This window comes from Melanerpes formicivorus, unplaced genomic scaffold, assembly GCF_026170545.1.
Source record: "Melanerpes formicivorus ecotype bairdi unplaced genomic scaffold, bMelFor1.0.p_v2 SCAF_3022, whole genome shotgun sequence".
Lineage (NCBI taxonomy): Eukaryota > Metazoa > Chordata > Aves > Piciformes > Picidae > Melanerpes > Melanerpes formicivorus.
In genome coordinates this window covers 1-20451 of record NW_027145373.1, presented here as the reverse complement: position 1 = coordinate 20451, position 20451 = coordinate 1, and the positions used below count along the sequence as shown (strand labels likewise).

The window sequence follows — 20451 nt, the reverse complement described above, 5'->3', positions numbered from 1 at the left end:
GCCACTACAACTCAAAAGGTTAACCTGAAACCACTAAAATACATGAGCATTTAACATACGCCTCCTTCTGGGCTTTTGCCCAATACTACTGTATCTGAAAGCATCGGTCACAGATTTTATTCTGAACAGGCAAGTACTATTAAGATCTGAATGCTTTCAACACTGTACCTAGGATTCCCTGGGTGGGAGACATTGGTGCACAAGGCACAAAAGGAGACTACTCCAATCAGACCAGCAGTCTCATCAACCAGTGGCTAAGACCCCAGTATAAAGACTTCTCAGATGCAAGCTGCAATGAGACTAAAACACTGTCACAGGTATTTACATATGTTCACATACTTCTAGGAATCAAGAGCTGGAATTTATTTGAATATCTGGATACAGGCAACTTGCCATGGCCACAGGATGATCTTTGTCATTTTCCACTAGCAGAATGTAAGTTGTTAAAGCAGGACATTCATATGACTATTTATATGATTAAGAATATATTAAATCTATTATTAAAAAGTGAAAGATGGGATAGCTACACAAAAATTGTTCCGAAGCTTAAACAAAGCGATCTAAATATCGTGATAACTTCATAAAGGTTGCACAGTACTATATATATGCAGGGACACACTCTGCTTCAACACTCAAAGGAAATTCTGGATATACTGAAGGGAATAAGCTGGATCACATGTAGATTTTTACTTCCAGAGCTTCCTATATCAGCAATGGGTTTCCAAAGAGAATTTCATCACAAAACCAGAAGGCTCTTCAAGAGCGCCGAGTTGGGGCTTAGACATACACAATGAACTGAAAAACTTGTTTGTGCTATGAACATTAGTGAGGCTTAGTGGAACAAAACAGAGGATTTTAAATGGTTGTCTTTTAAATGGCTGTCTTATTTTTTAGGAAGGAACTTTGAGAATTGACTGGTTTCTGTCCTCCAGCAAGTGTGACATAGGATGCATCAGAGAAAGGTCCTTCTTCTGAATCAGTGAGTTTACACTTCACTTCTGTGCTTTGAACCTGTCAGATATTTGACCTTTCTCCTGTTTGACTCTCTCAAGTGCTTATGGCTACAGACAGGTACATGGAAAAGAAAACTGAATATTTCATGCCTTGAAGCCAAGCTTTGTTTTCAAAAGGATACTTATGGTCAAAGCTATACCATAGCCTGAAGAGCCAAGCACTTTCCTGCTTTGTCCTGTTCCTTCTTTCAGAATCTAGGCCATCCTAAAAATAAGAAAAAAAACCATAATCAATTATATCAGACAGAAAAAAAAACCCAAATCACACATTCCAATCATTGAAGTTATAACACCCTGTCCAAAATAAGCCAAATTACTTGAATAGTGTACTTGAACTGCAGATGAAAGCTGTTTAAAGACATGCTTATAATTAGATGGTTACTTTCCCTAGAAATTACTGCAGAGAAGTAGGCCCTCTTCATTGCCCTCAAGTTACCTTAACAAGACGTCTAATACAAATTTCCCCTGAGTCTAAAAGCTTATCACACAGTTAATGCAATAATGGGTACAGAAATAAGTCCCAAACTGACAAATAAGCCTCAAAGATGTCTCATCCCCATCCCCCTTCCCAAAAAAAATGAAGTGGAATAATCTAGACTGATCACTATTCATTGTTCAGTTGGCTGCCTTAATTCTAGCTCTGTTTCATGTTCTTTCCTTAAGCCTTTACATTTTGCTTCCCTGGAAGAACAAAGGAAGTTAGTGTACCTGACAGACCCTCAGGAACCTGATGAAATGTATCACACTTAAAAGAAATGTGCGTTAACAGGGAATCCATATGAAAATCACATTTGAGGAATGTCATGCAGATTTTGTAAGCTCAGATCAAGCTCAGAAGTCCTAACAGTGTTAAATATAATCCCTTCACTAGCAGTGCTGCAAGTCATTGCACCAGCTGGTCTGCAGCTGCATTTGTTTTTACTTTTGTTACTGTTTTGATTTTTTATTTGTTTTGGCCAGAGGCCAAAGTTAAGACCAGTTCAACAGATGAAGTAAAAATAATCTTCCAAATTACTGGAAAATATCAAACCAGGATTGTCCCATGTACTTCTGATCTGCAAAAAAATTCATGATCTACCAAGAGTTAGAAAATTAATATATTTTCACACCCTCCCCATCCCAAATGATGTATTTTCTTTAGTTGTGACATGCTGCTAATTTTGGCTTTGTGAAAGAAAGAGGAATCCAAAGGGAACAAATTAACAAACTCTATTAGGAATGCCATGCACAGCTAAAGAGGATAACAAATGGGTAAGTGCTTTATGTTTACAAGGGAAAAAAGCAACCCCGACACTGAATAAGAACAGAATACCAATGCTCTACTTCCTGTTAAAGCAATTCCCCCAAATAGTGACAAGTTCAGTCTGAAATGGCCAAAGCCATCTTACCACGATACCACTTCCTAGCCTTAATTTTATGCAATAACTGTATAGTAATATGTGCTCTGAGTCTTGGTTTTCTGATTTCTTCCAGGCACATACAAAGCCCTTTGGTACCCAAACCCACTGTTTAAGAATCTATTTTGTGGCTTCTACAAAAAAAAAAAGGCACGGAGATGCCTAATGCCATTTCAGCAATTAAAGAGATGCTTCCTGAGCAAGTAACTTTTATCTGTACAACTTGTGACCAAAAAAAAAAAAAGGGGGAGTAGGGGGAAAGCAGTAGAAACTGTCAATAAGAAAGCTGCTCTCAAATACAGCAAGTATCCTGTACATGTATCTGTGACCAGCTTGAATATCAGCATCCTACAATTTCAGGTTTACAAAGCCCAGTTCACAGACTTGCACCCTAAGCAGACTCTGAATCCCAAGTCATTTGCCTTTCCTGTCATTCACCTTCCTCTAGCAGGTTGCTCCACAAGCAATCAGTTATGCTGCTCAACAATTATTGTCAAGCAGTACTCTGGGAGAGTGGAAAATAAGGTCTGGACAAAGGAAGCGCCTGGGAAATACTGGGCTGTTTTTTCCCCACTTCTGTGAATTCACTCAGTTTTAAAATGGAGTAAGCTTTGAACAACCTTCTTTCAATAGTCTTATTTGCCAATAACATATTGCAGGGGAAAAGTCAATTGTTATGTTGTTACTCATGCACAGAAAAGTGCACTAAAGATTTGCTGAATATAGATAACAATTTTCTAATGCTCCTTTTGTATCATACAGCAAAATGATACAGATGGCTCATGGTACAGTATACATGAGCTGAGATGTAACAGTTTTGATTCTAGATTTATGCTGTAGCATGTTAAAAGCAAGCATAGGGAGGGGGGGAGAGGAAAGCAAATTCTTAGAGTGTATTAGTAGATTTGGTAACAGTTTTGATGCCTTATATGTACTTATACACAATCATTTTAACACTGCTGCATTACACTCAATGCCACAGAACATTTTCTAGGGGGCATTACTTGAATACTATACAGTAAAAAGCATTACTGACTTGCCAGCTAAGAGAGAAATGTTTTATCTATGCACATAGCTCCTACAGTTCTTTATTGTCTTAGTTATGAAATAAGACCAGTGTAATAGACAAATAATATAATTACTTACTCCTTGTAAGACTTGAAAGCTGTCATTAGTAGGTGGAGGATCCTGATCTGGGTCAACCCCAACCCTAAAGAAACATTAGGAAAACAAAGCAAGTGGTATTACTGAGGGTTACAAATGCTTTAAGTTTGGCAGAATGCATTTTTAAAGCACTTTAAGCACCCAGCAAAGCCGCATTCAAGGAAGTTATAAGAATAGTTTGAGGAAGAGCTGTCTGTTATTGTCCTGCAGTTATACAGCCATAAACAGAATACTTTTACACTCAAGTAGCAGCTGCCTCTAGACAACAGCTTTAACTCCATCTCTGCATCAATGTCAACTGCTTACCTTTGTTGTCAGTTCTTTAGGACACTAGCAAACACTATTTTTGGCTCAAAAGATGAACTGTGGGTGACATGCTCTTCAGTGGAGAATATCCCTCATGTCCAGCAGCAAGAAACCAGAGACTGAAGATAAGCCAAACCTCAGTATTTGACATGGCAAGTAACTTTTGCAACCAGGGAGGCCCAAGAATGGCTCAAATACATGATTTTTTGTTTTAAATAAAGTCACACACTCCAAGTTCTAATGCATTGTATGAAAAAAAAAGTTATTTTCTTTTTTTTTTTTTTTTTAAACAAAGACTCAATCTTAATTGCTGCAAGTTTTATTCACCAAACACAACATGCCCACAGTGAATTTAGAACAGGCCTGTCTGTTCCAGCCACCCACCTGAGTGAGGGAGGGTCTGTATAATGAGATGGTGGATGATAACAGAATGTTAATAGGAGACTGTAGGCTCACTTTTGCATAGCTATTGAGTATCGTATTACCGTACCATCCTTTCACATGGTGCTCCTATCCAAGATGAGTACATAATCCTTGCAATTATGTTCTGGTTGTTCTGGTCTGTTTTAGGGGTAACTATTTGTTAAGACCAGACTTGTCTAGTTTTAAACCCTATTCATGCCTGAATCTCTGTACTTTGTTATATCACTTCAAATACTAGGTAAGATTGTCAGTCTCAAATGTGCTATGTTTCAGTCCTGCCACGTTGCATAACAAGTGTAGGAAAATGCAGGCAACAGCAAAAAAAACATTGTCTGAAATAGCTAACTTCTTCATTTTCCCTCTCTTGGAAGAGACTGAGATGGTTCAGTGCAATTTCTTTGTTACTTAGACTTTGTGTCAGCTATTTCTTGTTTATGCAACATCCCTGAAGATCACCAGAAACAATCGGAACCTTGCTTGTAAGAACATATAATTTGTGTGTCCCAGGGACACATGCTTGCATAAGGCAAGCAGTAATACAAACACAGTTTACCTTCAGGCACAGAAGATGGCATGGATTAAAATAAAAGGGAACACCTTCAAAGAACTTCTAGCAGTGCTTTCTAATAGAACATATAGAGTCATCTTAACCCTTAGGCACATTTGACCTGGCAATTCATTGGCACTGACCAGGCTCAAGACAAAGAACCTTCACCAGAACACTGGACTGAGATTGGGTATTGGATTGTAACATATGTTAAAATAGACCACCGCACACAAAAGCTCTGAAAGGTTACAAGGGACCACTTAGGTTATCACAAGTGGTGAAGATACAGCAAGAAGGGTTTTCTGCAATCAAACTAGCTACCTACTGAAGCCTCATGCAGAAAGCTGAGTAGCAACATCAGGAAACTCCCCAGGTATGGCAATATATATGATTGCACATTCCTTTATAAATACACATAAAAGAAAAAAGATCTGTGGGTTTCCAAACTCCAGCTGGGGAGGTTCATTACACCATACACAGCAATGATGCTCACGTTAATCCTGCATTTGGGAATGTGAACAGGGAGTTCAAGAAGGTTGTTCCAGAAGATGAACATAGCTTGCATTCCTGAAATAGTTTTAGCTCACTGGGCTAGCCATTCACTTCACAGTATATTAGAAAATCAAACAGTTCAAAATATCTCTGTTTTTACTTGACTTACAAGATTGTGTATTTGCTTTGGAGAGTTTAACTGCCCTTAGGCATAGAAAGAGGGCTTAGTGATAAACTAAAGCTGGATGACCATACTGTTGAGTGAAAAGTCATAGTACACCACAGGCCAGGTGTTTGGGGTTCACTGTTGGGCTGAAGAGGAAATGTGAGTTTTTCTATAACAACATGGTTCAGGTTTTAGAAGAAGAAATTTTACTACAATCTTACTCCAGGCATTTCTTTTAATGTTGAAATGGTATGTTGACAGAGGCTTGTCCTTTTTAAGTTTGTGGGGGGTTTTCCCCAAAGTTATTCATCAGGTAAATTTATATTTTGGGTATTTCTAATTGATTTTTTTTTCAGTTCATGTTTCAAAGTATGTTCCTCAGTTCACAGATTAACACAACATATTTTGAATTCCCACAACTACTTTTGGTATTTTTCAGCTGGTACACTGTCTCTCTTACTTTCTACTCTAGCATGAAATGCATTGTAAGACTTTTTTTTTTGGTAGCAAGTCTACCTGTTTATATTTCAAGGCACATAAGCCCTCATACCATGACAAGCATCACAACTTTGCAGGCCCTGCCCCCAGATTTCTAAGTCTCATCTTCATCACCTGAAACAAAACACCACCAAAAAAATCATTCAGGTCTCTCCCAAGCTCCTTTACCGTAAAAAGAACCATAGAAAACATTTAATAACTTCATCCTTAGTTAGCTACTTACATAATTAAAAGTACAAGTAAAGCTGGTACATGTATGTATATCTTCAATATTGATTTTTTTTTGCTGGTGGTTTAAAAAGAAGTCCATCTCACATCCTTAAGTACATTTTAAAAGCTCCCTGTAATTTGAATGTTCTGTAAATGCTGCTATCAGTTCTCATTTATATAAACATTTTTTTTAAATCAGGATAAATTGTTACAGAACTGATTTATACAGATCTTCTCTCAGAGATCAGTGACACAAAGCCTTGCTAATGACTGTGTTTTGTTCAAATTCCCTAGCAGAAAGGCAGGTGGGTAAGCTCTGGTTGGAAACAATGTTTTGTTGGAGGCACAGTCTGTGACCTGGAGTGAGGGGCATGTCAGCTGCAGAACAGCCAATGCCAGGGTACTGCAAGTCCCAGCAAGCATCTTTGCTTTACCCAGCACCCTTTCTGAAAGCCCCCTGCAGCAGCTGTGTATAAGAGCATTGCCTGAGTGTGTACAAATGCAATTCAGATGAAGAACACAAGCAGTCTTCCAGCTGTAACAATGCATACCTATCCCAAAACTGGTGAAAAATGCATCTCCACCCCCCTCCCCGCCCAATTTGCCTGAGTTTGGTATCTGATAGATACCTGAATAGTACACACAACTATTATATAGTTCAGTCACCTTTATTTCTGCCTTGGAAAGTTTATTACAATCTGTAGGCATATGCATACTACAGTAACAATTTAACCAATTTCTTCACTCCTCCATTTTTTTCTCTTCACTTCTAGGCATAAAAGGCTTGTCACACTTCAAGAGCCCTGTAATAGAAAAGGGGCTATCACTGAGCTCCTAATGCCCACTACCAAAGCACTACATTTCTGCTAAATTTCTCAGTCATCCTTCTACAGCTAGAACTCCAGAAGAGCAGTCACTGAGATTTGATCTCTCAAATGCTAAACCTATGTACAATTCAGTAATTTAAACAGTGTGGTAGAAAATGGCTGACAAAACGTGGAATGCAAAGTAGAAACAAAATGCGTGGAAAGGAATGGGGGGAGGGGGTAAGTAAAGGCAGAATTACTATGTCATTTTTAAGTGGCTGAAACTGGTTCTTCTGATACTACATAAACCTTTCCAAGGCCCTGCAACACAGATGACAAGTTACCAAAATACCAGGCTTTATTACATTTTAGCATGTGTAATTACTGTGGCAACAGCCAAGAACGCTGTAATTGATAACAGTTCTCAGACTCTCTGTTTAAGCTAATGCACTGCATCTCTGGCAATCACACAGCTTCACTGGGAACTTTCAAGTATGACAGGATACTTGGAAAACCTAACGTTGGGCAATCCCAAAGCGTTTTGTTTACATAAATGTGCTATGCATACACACACACATATGATGACATATTTCCATGTACATTCTATTCAGAGATGTATTTTGTTATCTGGTGGGGGCAGGGTGTTGTGATTTTTTTTTTCCTCTCTCTGTATCCACGTGTCAATTCTAGAAGCCACCAACCAGAGAAGACTACAAGTCTGGTTTTTTCTCACTTCTTCTTAACATCTTCCTGTAAAGCAATGTGGTAACCCTATTTTTCAAAAAAGCACATCCCCAGGGAGGCCGGGGTAAATCATCTGTGCAGTTCCTTCCGACCTGAACAGTTGTACAAAATGACCCTAAGAAATGCTTAAGAATATCTGTGTGATTAAGGATCACATCCATGATTTCTCAGCTGTCAAGTCTTTCCAGGCCAGTGGTGCTAGTTTGCTTCATTCATTACCCATACACAAAGTTAAAGGTTGTAGTGTTTTGGGGGAGGTTTTTTTAAGCTAAAGCCTGGAGAAGAGGAGACTCAGGGGTGACCTTATCACTCTCTACAACTACCTGAAGGGAGGTTGTAGACACGTGGATGATGGTCTCTTCTCCCAGGCAACCAGTACCAGAACAAGAGGACACAGTCTCAGGCTGCGCCAGGGGAGGTTTAGGTTGGATGTTAGGAAGAAGTTCTATACAGAGAGAGTGATTGCCCATTGGAATGGGCTGCCTGGGGAGGTGGTGGAATCACCATCATTGGAGGTTTTCAGGAGGAGACTTGATGGGGTGCTTGGTGCCATGGATTAGTTGTTTAGGTGGGTTGCATTGCTTGAAGGGTTGGACGCGATGATCTTGAAGGTCTCTTCCAACCTGGTTTATTCTATTCTAATTATGAGCCACACTTTCCCAGCTTAGAATAGACTCATAATTGAGGAATATTTACGGCACTGCAGAAAAGGAGAAGCAGTAGCAGCATGCCATAGTAGAGAAAGAAAGCAGATGCTTGGTGTTATAAAGATGAAGAAAGCCAAGCACTGGGTTAGTTTGGTATCAAGGAAAGCACAGTGTCACCTGAAATACAGCCAGCGGCTTTCACTCATCTCTTCCACCGATGGAACATGGTCACCAACTCTGGTACAGTACAAGAATGCAATGTGAGTAACAAAATGCTCATGAGATGGTAGCTTTACACAGCTCCTTAGCAAAACAATGCAGACCAAGAACAACAAAAAACCACAAAAACAAAACAGCAAACACAAAAATACCTACCCAATCAAAAAAGACAAAGCAGACAAAAATAAGAATGGCAGAACAATGACAGAGTGACAAAAATCATCAAAATTAACAACAGCAGCACTTTATAATTTAGATATCTAGAAACAGTCATCATACATTCAGATTCAGGCTGGCAAAGCACCTGTATTCATGACAGGCTACAATAGCTCTCAAGAAAGCTGCTACAGACAGAGCTGACCTAAGACAATTCCTACTACTTTGAACCTGCACGTGGTATAAAAGAGAAAAAGCCATTAGAGAAAATAACCACAGGAAGCTACACATAAATGGAAGAGGCCACCAATGCTGCCCAGTTTCAGAGCAGTCCAAAACAACTGGCAACACATACTAAATCATCAGTTTAACAAATGATTGACTATCAATGTTTAACATCATTAAGCTCCAGTCACAGCAGAGTGTTTGTACTCCTTGCTTGGCCTTTTTCAGTTGTAGTTAAAAAATAAAAGAAACACGTGGGAAAGCATGTTTGGTTTCTAATAGTTTCCACATCAATTCCTTATCAGCTTGTGGTTAGTTTATTCCTCCCAGTTTTCTATGAGGGCATGCTACATAAACTGTATATTCCTCACATGAAATAAAAGCCCAGATGATCAGAAATCCACAGAGGCCTCACTTTTCAAAGAGCAGGTGTATGTGCCCTGACTGTAGGCTGACATCTTGACAAACCAAATATTTAAGACTACAGCTTGTGATAAAAAGAACAGGCACTCATCTAATCCTTGAAGGCTGAGACAAATAGCAGACTTGCGACAGATCTGTTTTGGATTCCTGATTCAACAGCTCTTCTCCCATACTGACATACACCCCCGGTCAGAGCACCCTGCTCTGAAAGGGCAACACGGGGATGGCTCTGCATATGCAGCAAAAACTAAAATTAAAAACTGCCCAATAGCTTCCCTTCTATGACTTTTTTCTCTTTGCTGTATCATTGCCAAGTTAATATATTGAAGTTTTTCCAGATGTCTCTAATGAGTACAGCATTTTTGGAAATTTTTAGCTATTTTGGAAGAGTTCAACTGGTTCTCAGAAGATGCCAGAGAAAGAGGAGATTTCCCACCACCACATTCTTTAATAAAATAAAAGCTGATTGCTAGAAAAAGTTGAAAAGTTGTTTCAGGTTGGTTTCAGGGTGCCTTTGAGTATTTCTTTACCTAACCTAACCAAGATAATGATTCCTGAAATTGCCTGCTGAGGCTTGGCAGTTAAACCCATATAATTTATGTGGTCTAGATATATCTCAACCCAGTTCCTTCAGGGTCAGGGCCTTCCCAACATTTTTTCTCTCTAGTGTGAATCACTATGTTTCAGAGCACAAGAATAGAGATGAGGAAGCACCTTCCATGCTTACTTCCAGACATCCAAAAGAGGAGACGACACTCTTTCCTACTATGGGAAAGAAGCAGAGGGGTGAGGCTGGAGGTTCAAAGTCTGCATTTAAGAGATTTACAACTGCTGATGAGAAACTAGAGACTGGGAAAGGAGAAGTAAGAAGACAGAAGAAACTAGACAGGGAAAGATGACCGGAAATGCAGAAAGAGACGGTTAAAGGAAAAAGCCCATAACAGAGGGAAAAGCACAGCACCCATGTCTGTGCTCCTGCCCTTCAAAGGCAGCAACCAGAAGGCAGTGAAGGATTATAGAATAATGGAAAGAGACTGAAAACCAGAAGGATGTTACCTCCTGCTAGACATCCCTCACTCCAGATCAGAATGTTACACAAGGCTGGATTACCAGTATCAACACTTGCTTCCTGCCTTTGCAGCACACTGAGGCATGGCATTCAAGAAATGCACATTTTATAGCTGGACCACCCTGGATAAAAGAGTATAACCTGAGACTGCCACTTAAGCTGTCAGTTTTGTAACCACCCCAGATAGTTAGGTAGCACATATAGCAGCTGTGTCAGAATTAGTGTTTCCCAATATCTCATTCATTTTGCTCACTTAAATTAAAAAAACAAACCGAACAACCCAACCAAACCAAAAACAAACCCCCAAGAAATGAGAGCCCCACAAACCAAACCAAACCCACACACACACACTCCACTTAAAAACATTGCATTTGCAAAGTCAGGCAAAAGGCAGTAAATATCTAAACTGACTTGAGCTGTGCAACCTTTCATTTTTATGGTAGGAATATCTTCAAGTATTTTAAGATTAAATGCTTTAAAATTCACAAAAATGTTGCTAAGTTTAGCTGAAATTACTTAATGAAAATAAACATGAACTTCCTTATTTGAGGCAGATTATAAAGAAGAGGAAGGCATTAACCTCTGTGTTGCTTCATTCAACATGAAAAAAGCCAGGTCAATAATCTCTAATGAAAAAAATGGGGGGAAAAAAATTAAAATATGAATGTTAGGAGTTCCCTTTTTTCCTGTGACGTATAATTGAAGTCAGTCAGCTACTTTTCTGAAAAGAGGAACTTTGCCATTAGTTTTGATTTACAGGACTCCCGAGTTAGCTGAAACCTCAAGCAAGAAATTGTTTCTCTGTTTTAGTCTCAAAGAATGAGACTATATTTTAATATCCAAGTCATGCTTTAGTTTCCAGCAGTAAACTAAATTAATCCTGCCACAAACCATGGGTCCTCTGCTGATCAGTAGACCCTGGTACACTGGTATCATACCCTAGCTGGAAAGACACATGCTCTTCCAAATACTTGAGACATTCAGAACAGAACAAGGTGAAACAGAAAACATTTTTGCTTATTTTCCTCCTTACACTGCTTTTTACTTTACAAAAAATGAACTTTAATGTTAGTCTACTTTTATTATAGTAGGAGAGAAGGGACTACTAGAAGGAATAAAGCATGCATCACAATTACCATGTAATTAATGGTGCAGCCAGAAGTATGTGCCTCTGCCTTGAGCCACAGCAAAGCAATTCTGAATCCTTACGTGGGTATTGCCCCATGTGTGCATGAAACTGCCTCCTCATGAACATATTGGTATCAAGCCAGGCTGGAAGCCTAGACTGGAGTTAGCACTCTGATACTGTTCTATGTAAATTGTGCAGGCACAACCTTAAGTAAGAAGCTTTGGTGTTGATATCTGTCTTAGCTCCTCTCACTTGCCCAGTTCAGTTCCTACGGAAGTTCAGCCCATCACAGATCATGGGAACTACTGAAGGGGGCATCCTGTGGGGATGGGGAAACCCCATTGATGGGCAGACAAGTACCCACAGGACTACAGAAACACCACACTGCCACACAATGGCCAGGCAAGCTAAACCAGGCTGAAAGGTCAGTCAGCTTGGTTGACTCTTTGTTAAAGCAGGTTCTTCTCTTGTGCTCACCTGCACACTGCAGAAAGGCCAACTGCTTCATGAGGACTTGGTAATGGCTAAACAGATTTCCATCTTTTCTTCAAGAAAAGCCAAAATCCACCAGGATACAAGTGTGAGCCGCAGAGCTGGACAAAGTCCACACAAATCCCGACATTGAAATCCAATACACAAACAGCATTAGTTTCCTATGTGCCTCCACTTAATCTAGGAAGTAAATAACTTTTTATCTTTTATCATCTTTTATGTTAAATAATCCTGTACAAGAGCACTACTTATTTCCAGCCTCTTGCAGACTAACCTAATGGGCAAGTGCCAAGGCTCAAGCATCCCAGGTGACCCCAGAGAAGTTACCTACTGCACAGCCTCAGGACTGCATCAGCACTATACACTGCTGCTGAGCAAGGCATTGGACAACACATCATCTTCATCTCCTCCTGCCTACCCCTTCCACTGGGGAGAAAAGGATAGAAAAGAGAAAAGCAACATACTTCTAAAATTCAGCTGAAAATTAATTTGTTTCATTCCTAAGTCTGTAAGGTCAGACAGGATTTCTTGCTTTTCAGCATCAAGGGCTATGTCACAGAGGATGCCTTACCACCGAGTTTCTCATTCTCCATCAGTTGAGCACAGCTGCCACCTCCTGGCACTAATCTTATTTCATGTGGTCGCTAAAAGTGCAGTCTCCATCATTACTAGAGAAGCACACATTCAGGCAGCTGTAGGCAGGCCCATGGAGTTCTCTATGATCCTTCTTATGCAGAGTTCCTTTCTTTACATATCTTTCCCTTAACATGGAAATTTACCATGTATTCACATTGACAATTAAAATTACTACTTACTAGCATGAATGGTACATCTCACCAAAAAAATGTAGCTAAACACTAAAAACTACAGTTCAGCCAACTGCCTTTTGGCAGCTACTCCTCTGGCAATAGTATCAGAGCCTTTCCAGCTGTTCTGCCTTGCTGCCCACATGAACGATTTTTCAAGCCTACTTGAAGGGCAAGCCTGGAATGGATACAGTGTTAGCCCTTTCTCCCTTCAGGAACAATTCAGCAGCCAAGTTCATAGAGTCTCTTTGCTAAACCAAATTACACCTTTAGCAGGACTAAGTGCTTATTTTTGGATGCTTCCACAAGCTGCTTCCTGAGCATGGGAAAATTAAAACAAAAACAAAAAAAAACAGCCAAACAAACCAAAACCACCACCAAACCCAAACAACCAAAACCCTACAGTGTGCTGCCTCGCAGCTATTTCCCAGTTGGCCAAGAGCTAAGCTGTGATACTGTAATAGCACAACTGCACTGGAACTGGATTCGTGGATGACTTCACACCAGGTGTTGCATTACCTGTTAGTGACATGACAGTCAAAGAGCCTGACCACACAGTGGTGACACTTGTTTCTAGCCAAACATCTGAAAATTGCATTTAAAGATAGTTTTAAAGGACAGAAATGGATTCATTTGGCACCAAACTCAGGAAAGCACCATTTCCCAGTGTTTGCTGTTAGTCAGAGCTGTGTGACCATTTTAGGCTGTGCCTTTAAGAAAGGGACAGTGCTGGAACACTGGCTGAATATTTTGAAAACATTCAGATATTCTAAACGAATTTCATTGGTAGAATGCAACTTTAAGTTTTAGTTCAGTTTGAGCCTGTCTCTGTTCCAGTCTGTTCTGCCTTTCCAGCCTGTCTACTTCTGAGCAACTAGCCAGAGCTGACCTTGGATAGCAGGTAAGAGGATTAATCCTTGCATGAGCTTTGAAGCCTAACAAAATTTCATCCTTATTAATTACCTTTTCTCTCTCTCTAACCCTTTTTGGAAACAAGGGAGGTAGGGGGAGAGAGGGGGTACAGGGTGGGAACCCTCCTCTGTCCAGAGGAGGGAGTTTTGTTCTGTATTACTTTTTCTTTGCTGTATATTTCTGTCTATATTGTAAGTACTGTATATTGTGTATATATCCATTTGCATTTCATCCAGCTTGTAAATATAGCTTTGCTCCTCCGACTGAGCTAGCTGTGGTTTCTTTCTTTGTAGGGGAGGGAGAACTGAACCCTCTCTCACCACTACAAGCTGAAATACTGTAAATCACTGATGAAATGTCTGCCTTTTGCTACCTTCAGTAAGAAGGGTTCACAAGCATTTCTGGGTGTCTCTTTGTTACTTCCCCTGCACCGTTGTCTACCCAGAAAGCACCTGCTGCCAATTGTTACAAGCAGTCCACTCACATTTTCCAAAAGCAGCATTAGTCCCTAAGAATCAGCAGTTCTTCCAAAGACTGAAACTGTTTTTACATTTGTTTCTCCTATCATACTACAAGTTAATGTGACAGAAATTCTGGTTAGTATAATTAGAAAGCAAGACAAAGCAAGCTTTCAAGTGTCAGGGATCACAAATTATTTTTATTTGAAAAACACACTGTAGTGTTTGTACAGCATGTACTGTTTCAATTCCACTCTATCTACCTTTGCCCCTCCCAACTGCCAAAACCTTCACAGAATGATAACATGTGGTCTTTAACAATGACTGATTCATGATTCTCCAGCTCTTCTGTGGACAAGTATCCTCAAACATGACTGTACTTGCAGCCCACAAGTAGTGAGTCTTGGCCAGGATATGCAAATACCTATAATCATGCTACTTACCATTTTCACAGGTTCCTTCAAAACAGAAGGAAACACACCAAGACAACCAGCAGGATCTCAGTTATCCCAGTTGTTTAGGTAACATCAGGTTTGTTTGGAGAGATGGGTAAAGTGCATGCAGTTCAGTGTAACCCACTAAAGACTCCATTTAACTTAAAAAAATGTAACAGAACCATTATCAAGAGCCAAAGAACAGAAAAATGTCTTCATATAATAGGAAGAGAAGTTTATATAGAACTAGAGAGTTTGATTCTTTCTTTTCAATATGCTGGCTGCTGTATTAGACAACGCTATTCAATATCGCAACTGGGCTGAAAAGGACCACTAGAAAGCTGTACAATGATTCCTAGCAGCATCAGTATACTTTCTTCCCCAGCCTGCACTAGCACCTTCCTCCATAAAATGTTATGTTCTAAATACCTGAACACCTTTAGCAAGCAACAAACAAGTTCTATAGGACTGTGCTTGATTAGCAGAGCTGCCACTTGAAAAGTGACATTTCTGCACCATACAGCTGCACACTAACCTGATGTTCAGCCATGACAGCATGGGAGTTGTACCTCCCCCGACGATCCACACAGTGAAAAAGACAATGAGGAGAGTTGTTGAGAACATCATTTGATGTGAGTAGGTAGCAGTATCTCGTATCGCCAGAGCAAACGCCATGGCTCCCCTGAGACCTATGCAAAAGAATGAAACAGCAGAGCTTCAGAAGTGAAACTGCACTTGATTTTGTAACACAGCATGTTTCCTTGCTCCATCCCTGCCACACAGGCACAAAGTGACAGAAAGTACTGGGCTGCAGCAAATTTTGATTTCCTCCTTTTTGATTATACCTTTGGATTCAAATGCACTGAATTAAAATAACCCCCCACATTTTCCCAGTTGATTCTGTAACTGAAGCATGTATTTTTGACATGAAATTGTTATCATCTGAAAAAAAAAATAAAATGGTCTAGTTAGTAACATGTTCACAGGCAGACTTTATTCCCTTCCTTCCCTGCTCTTGAATATAAAACTCCATGACTAAAGACAAGCCATCTGCAGGTGGGAGAAATCACAAAACCATGGGATGATCAAGGTTGGAAGGGACTGTTGGAGAACATCTAGTTCAATCTTCCTCCTACAGAGGTACACCTAGATCAGGTTGCCAAGAATGCAGTTGGAACTCAGGAACCTACTCAAGCAGGATAACCTAGATAAATTGCCCAGGACAGCATCAGATAGCTTTAGAAAATCCCTAAGGAAGGAGATGACACAACCCCTCTAGGAACCCTCTGCCAGTGCTTGGACAAAGTAAGAAAGTGTTCCTGAAGTCTGGAGGGGACCTCCTGTGTTTCAGCTTGTACCCACTGTCTCTCATCCTGTCACTGGACTCTACTGGAAACAATCTGTCTTCTTATTTACATCCTCTTGTGTATAGAGGCACCCTTAGCACTTCTTGAAGATGCACACATTTAGACACAAATAGAGACTCCATGCTTTGCTTTAAATGACACACTTAAACACTTTACCTACCTCATAATTTTTGTCACACAGGTAAGTCAAACACTTTGCTTTCTCCATCTAAGGGGGAGAGGGTACCCATGAATACACCTCAATTTTCCCAACAGCTATCTGTGTCTGAACAGCACATACACAATCTCAGCTACAAATAGCCTTCTGGGAGGATACATCCCAACTTCCCCATCCCTTTCAGACACACTTCAAATAAAAATGCTCCATTCCCAACACGAGGTGACTAAGTGCTGCCAGCAGCTGGCATTCCAAGACATGACTCTTCCCACATGTGACATTTTCTGTAGAGGTTGAAAGACACACCATGACATGTTGCAACAATCTCTAAGTCTTCTATTCAGGAAGAATGGATGTGGATTACAAAAGCAGAAGGCAGTACTACAATATGCTTATGATTTATTTTCTTTAACAAAACCAAACACAAACAAACAAAAGGCCCTGTTTTACAAAAGGCCTTTTTTTTTTTGCTTGATGAGACATTTTTGCTTTTACCTGAAAACATCATCATGTGTTGAAAGTTCCAGCTGATCTTATGCCTTCTGCCCAGATTCAGCAAGAAGGACAAAGGGTAGATATGTGCAGCTCTACCCAAAAAGATAGCAATCTGTTCACAGCTGAGGGTTAAGGATTTCACTTTCCTGAGCTAAGGAAGGTAACTGTCTCTAATATGAAGTTTCTGGTCCAGTGAGAGGTTTACATGATATCAAGTGTGCTTGTAATCTCTGTCTATAAAGAATACTTTCACCAATCATGTGCATGCAGGACTCATTACAACAAAGCAAGTATTAACTGATATAACTAAGTATTTTTAATGCACAGTGAAATTATACCTAGTATTAAAATTGCCAGTTGTACACATGATAAAAATTCAGACTTTAAACAACTATCATGACCTCCACTCACTTGTATCGTTCAGATCAACAGAAACGCAGTTGTATGTACAGAAGGAAAACCAACAAAAGACAAGCAAGTGGCCACTCCATCAAAGCTCCTTCAGAGGCAAAATCTCCTACTGGCTGGCAAGCACTTAAGAGTACAGAGTTACTGAGATGAAAATAAAAAAAAACCCACACAACTTCTCAGTAATAAAATGAAATTTAAAAACATTAGTAAAAGAAAGTCATGACAGTAGATGGTAAGCTGCATCTTGCCCTTACTGTAGTGCAAAACATCCACTGAAGAAGCAGAAAGCTAAATACACCTTCCACTATCTAGGAACACTTTGGAACAAGCTACAGTGATGTGCTGAAATCCTATAAACCCCCAATACAACCAGAAGTCCACTAAACATGAATCATTTACTGCTGAGATGACAACATTAGAGGTATGGAACTGTTCTCTTATTGAAAAGAAATTAAACCATGTAATACCCCTAGATACCACTGGGTTATTGCCATAGCTAACACAAAGCAATACTGTCTGCAGGAAATAACATTTCTAGGAAAATAAGACTGTATGAGGTTCAACAAGGTCAAGTGCCAGGTCCACAACCCCATGCAGCGCTACAGGCTTGGGGCAGAGCAGCTAGAAACACGCCCAGCATAAAAGGACCTGAGGGTGCTGTTTGACAGCTACCTGAATGAGCCAGCAGGGTGCCCAAGTGGCCAAGGCCAACAGCATCCTGGCCTGTATCAGGAACAGTGTGGCCAGCAGTAGGAAAGAAGCAATCGTTCCCTTGTATTAAGCACTGGTGAGGCTGTACCTTGAATCCTGTCTCAAATTTTGGGCCACTCACTACAAGTTGCTAGACCATATCTAGAGAAGGTCAACAAAGCTGGTGAAGGGTCTCAAGAGGGGACTGGACGTGGCACTTGGTGCCATGGTCTAGTCATGGGGTCTGTGGTGGCAGGTTGGACTTGATGACCTTTGAGGTCTCTTCCAACCTTGGTGATTCTGTGATTCTGTGTAACTAATCTTTTAAATACTGTCTGAGTGAACTGGGATTGTTTAGTCTAGAGAAGGCAAGGCTGAGGGGAGACTTCATTGCTCTGTACAACTACCTGAAAGAGGGTTGTAGTAAGGTGGGTGTTGGTCTTTTCTCCCTTCTATCAAGTGATAGAGCAAGAGGAAATGGCCTCAGACTGCATGTGGGGAGGTTTACATTGCATATTGAATAAAGTTTCTTCCCTGAAAGAGTAGTCAGTCATTGAAATGGCCTGCCCAGGGAGCAGACCTAGAGGTCTTCAAACAACGTGTAGACATGGCACTTTGGGACACATTTAGCATCCATGGTGTTGTCAGGTCAATGATTTGCCTTGGTGATCTTAGAGGTCTTATCCAACAAAAGAAAAATAATGATTCTATGATAAAAGAAGTATGCTCTGGATTAGGACGTTTTTATATGTTCTTTCACTAGGTTTTATCTCCATTGCCAAAAGCACTACCCCTGCAGCAGGCAGAGAGAAATACAGGCTGGAAATCTAGTTCCCATTTATTTTCAAGCAGCCAGAATTTGTGAGTTAGAATAAACGAGGTTGGAAGAGAACTTCAAGATCATCATGTCCAACCTATCATCCAACACCACCTAATCAACTAACCCTTGTAAGCAAGCACCCTGTCAAGTCTCCTCCTGAACACCTCCAGTGATGGCAACTCCACCACCTCCCCGGGCAGCCCATTCCAATGGGCAATCACTCTCTCTGTGTAAAACTTCCTCCTGACCTCCAGCCTGAACCTCCCCTGGTGCAGCCTGAGACTGTGTCCTCTTGTTCTGGTGCTGGCTGCCTGGGAGAAGAGACCAACCTCTGCCTGTCTACAACCCTCCTTCGGGTAGTTGTAGACAGCAATAAGGTCACCCCTGAGTCTCCTCTTCTCCAGGCTAAGCAACCCCAACTCCCTCAGCCTCTCCTCATAGGGCTTGTGTTCCAAGCCCCTCACCAACTTTGTTGCCCTACTCTGGACTCGTTCCAGCAAGTCAACATCCTTCCTAAACTGTGGGGCCCAGAACTGGACACAGTACTCAAGGTGTGGCCTAACCAGTGCAGTGTACAGGGGCAGAATGACCTCCCTGCTCCTGCTGGCCACACTGTTCTTAATGCAGGCCAGGATGCCATTGGCCCTCTTGGCTGCCTGGGCACACTGCAGGCTCATGTTCAGCCTACCATCAACCAGCACCCCCAGGTCCCTCTCTGCCTGGCTGCTCTCCAGCCACTCTGACCCCAGCCTGTAGCTCTGCATGGGGTTGTTGTGGCCAATGTGCAGAACTCGGCACTTGGATGTGTTAAATCTCATGCCGTTGGACTCTGCCCATCTGTCCAGCCTGTCAAGGTCTCTCTGCAAAGCCTCTCGACCCTCCAGCAGATCAACTCCTGCCCCCAGCTTGGTGTCATCAGCAAATTTACTGATGATAGACTCAATGCCCTCATCCAGATCATCAATAAAGATGTTAAAGAGGATGGGGCCCAGCACTGATCCCTGGGGGACTCCACTACTGACTGGCCGCCAGCTGGATGTGACACCATTCACCACCACTCTCTGGGCTCGGCCATCCAGCCAGTTCCTAACCCAGCTCAGAGTGCTGCTGTCCAAGCCATACATAGAAACATAGTGAAGAAACAGTTATATAGGCCATTTCAGTAAGGATGGGCTGCAGAGAAGAATCTAGTCATTTCAAGCTTACATGAGTATGACTACTATGAAACTGCTCAGTTCTGGGTAATTCAAGAGCCAGGTACCTGGTCAGCCAGGGCACTGGAAACCCACCTCCAACACCAGCACCTTTCAGCAGTATGTACCATTCATGTCATAGACTTCTTCCCATCACCCATGATCCTGACCTCTACCTTTAGGGCATTGCTCAGCCAATCTGTTCACTCAATGTTTTTCACCTGCTTGAAGTTAGTTTGCTTTCTTCAAGGGACCATTGGAAGTGAAGAGAGCAATGAATCTTTTTCTAGGCCTCCAAAGTTCAAATACAAGAGCAACATAAGCACTGCTAGCTGTCAATAGCCAAGTCACACAGTAAAGTATATTAATTTTTAATTTATATGACTTCTTGCACAGGTATCGAGCCAACAACTGTGGGGCACAGAGGCCTCAGTGCTTTGATGCAACAGCTGACCAAAGGTTGTTCTCAATGTTATTGTTCCTGCAAGACGTCAGGGAAACTTAAGTCAGCCACCATCCTCTATTTGGTAAAGCCAAGAGATGCTACAAGTTTTCAGGCATGTAAGACAAGATAGAAACCTC

At 41.1% G+C, this 20451-nt stretch overlaps 1 protein-coding gene across 2 annotated transcripts; it reads right to left on the bottom strand.

Moving 5' to 3' along the window:
• Positions 1-316: 316 nt before the first annotated feature.
• Positions 317-16860, bottom strand: LOC137440454 (sodium/hydrogen exchanger 7-like). 2 transcript variants are annotated; one of them, XM_068136708.1, is made up of 5 exons: positions 16756-16860; positions 15272-15425; positions 8591-8650; positions 3557-3620; positions 317-1218 (listed from the first exon to the last, which is right to left on the bottom strand). In XM_068136708.1, the coding sequence occupies exons 1-5, from the start codon at positions 16769-16771 to the stop codon at positions 1048-1050; spliced, it is 465 nt and encodes a 154-aa protein (XP_067992809.1). In that variant the 5' UTR covers positions 16772-16860; the 3' UTR covers positions 317-1047. The 2 variants fall into 2 exon arrangements, with proteins under 2 accessions (XP_067992809.1, XP_067992810.1); XM_068136709.1 differs by lacking the exon at positions 8591-8650.
• Between the last annotated feature and the right edge of the window lie 3591 nt (positions 16861-20451).